The sequence below is a fragment of the Lipotes vexillifer genome, unplaced genomic scaffold (genome assembly GCF_000442215.2).
Source record: "Lipotes vexillifer unplaced genomic scaffold, Lipotes_vexillifer_v1.1 scaffold13, whole genome shotgun sequence".
NCBI classification, from domain to species: Eukaryota; Metazoa; Chordata; class Mammalia; order Artiodactyla; family Lipotidae; genus Lipotes; species Lipotes vexillifer.
In genome coordinates, this window is record NW_006790761.1 from 740816 (window position 1) to 741486 (window position 671).

The following is a 671-nucleotide window of genomic DNA, read 5'->3' on the forward strand; positions in this document are numbered from 1 at the left end:
GCGCGTAGGGGAGGCGCGGACAGCCGCGCGCTGCGGGACTGCCCGGCCCGGCGTCCGGTCAAGCACAGGGAGCCGCCGGCTGCCCGGGCCTCACCTCGACGATGCGGGCGCACTGGGTCCCCTTGCCGGCGCCGGGACCGCCGAGGACGAACACGACCTGCGGCCTCATGAGGCGGTGCGGGCAGAGGAAAAGCGGCCGGCCGGTCAGCAGCGGGAAGCTAAGGCCTAGGACGTAGAGCAGCCGGCGGCCGCAGCGGCGAAGCATGCACCGTGGCTCGGTAGGACGCTGATGCAGCTGACAGCGGCAGGGCAGGCGTTGGAGCGGGAGCGGGGCACGGAAAAGGGGGCGGGCCGAGCCGGCGCCAGCCGCGGTCCAGCCGCCGTGGCTGCCGAGGCGTCCGCGCCGCGGCCGGAAGGGGCGGGCTTCCTCTGCTCGCTCGTTGGCCGCGCCCCTACGTCCCCCAAGCGGGGCCGCGCTCGCGTCCTCCCCGCCCCTCTGCCGGCTCATTGATTCTTTCGGTCCGCGGGTCTTTTATCCTGAGCCTCCTGGTGTCGGGCCTGTGCTGGCGTCTGGGATGTGACCCACGGGAGAGCAAAGCCCATTGTCCCTGCTCGCAAGTTTAAATTCCAGGGGCCAGGCAGCCGACCTGAACAAGTCAACACACGAATAA

General features: G+C 71.4%; 1 protein-coding gene across 2 annotated transcripts in view; it reads right to left on the reverse strand.

Annotated features, from left to right (window-relative positions):
- CMPK1 (cytidine/uridine monophosphate kinase 1) overlaps positions 1-265 on the reverse strand; it is a 32553-nt gene extending 32288 nt beyond the window's left edge. For both annotated transcript variants that reach the window (XM_007463924.1, XM_007463923.1), the window contains exon 1: positions 95-265. In XM_007463924.1, coding sequence (XP_007463986.1) covers positions 95-265 — 171 coding nt within the window. The remainder of the gene's footprint in view (positions 1-94) is intronic.
- Between the last annotated feature and the right edge of the window lie 406 nt (positions 266-671).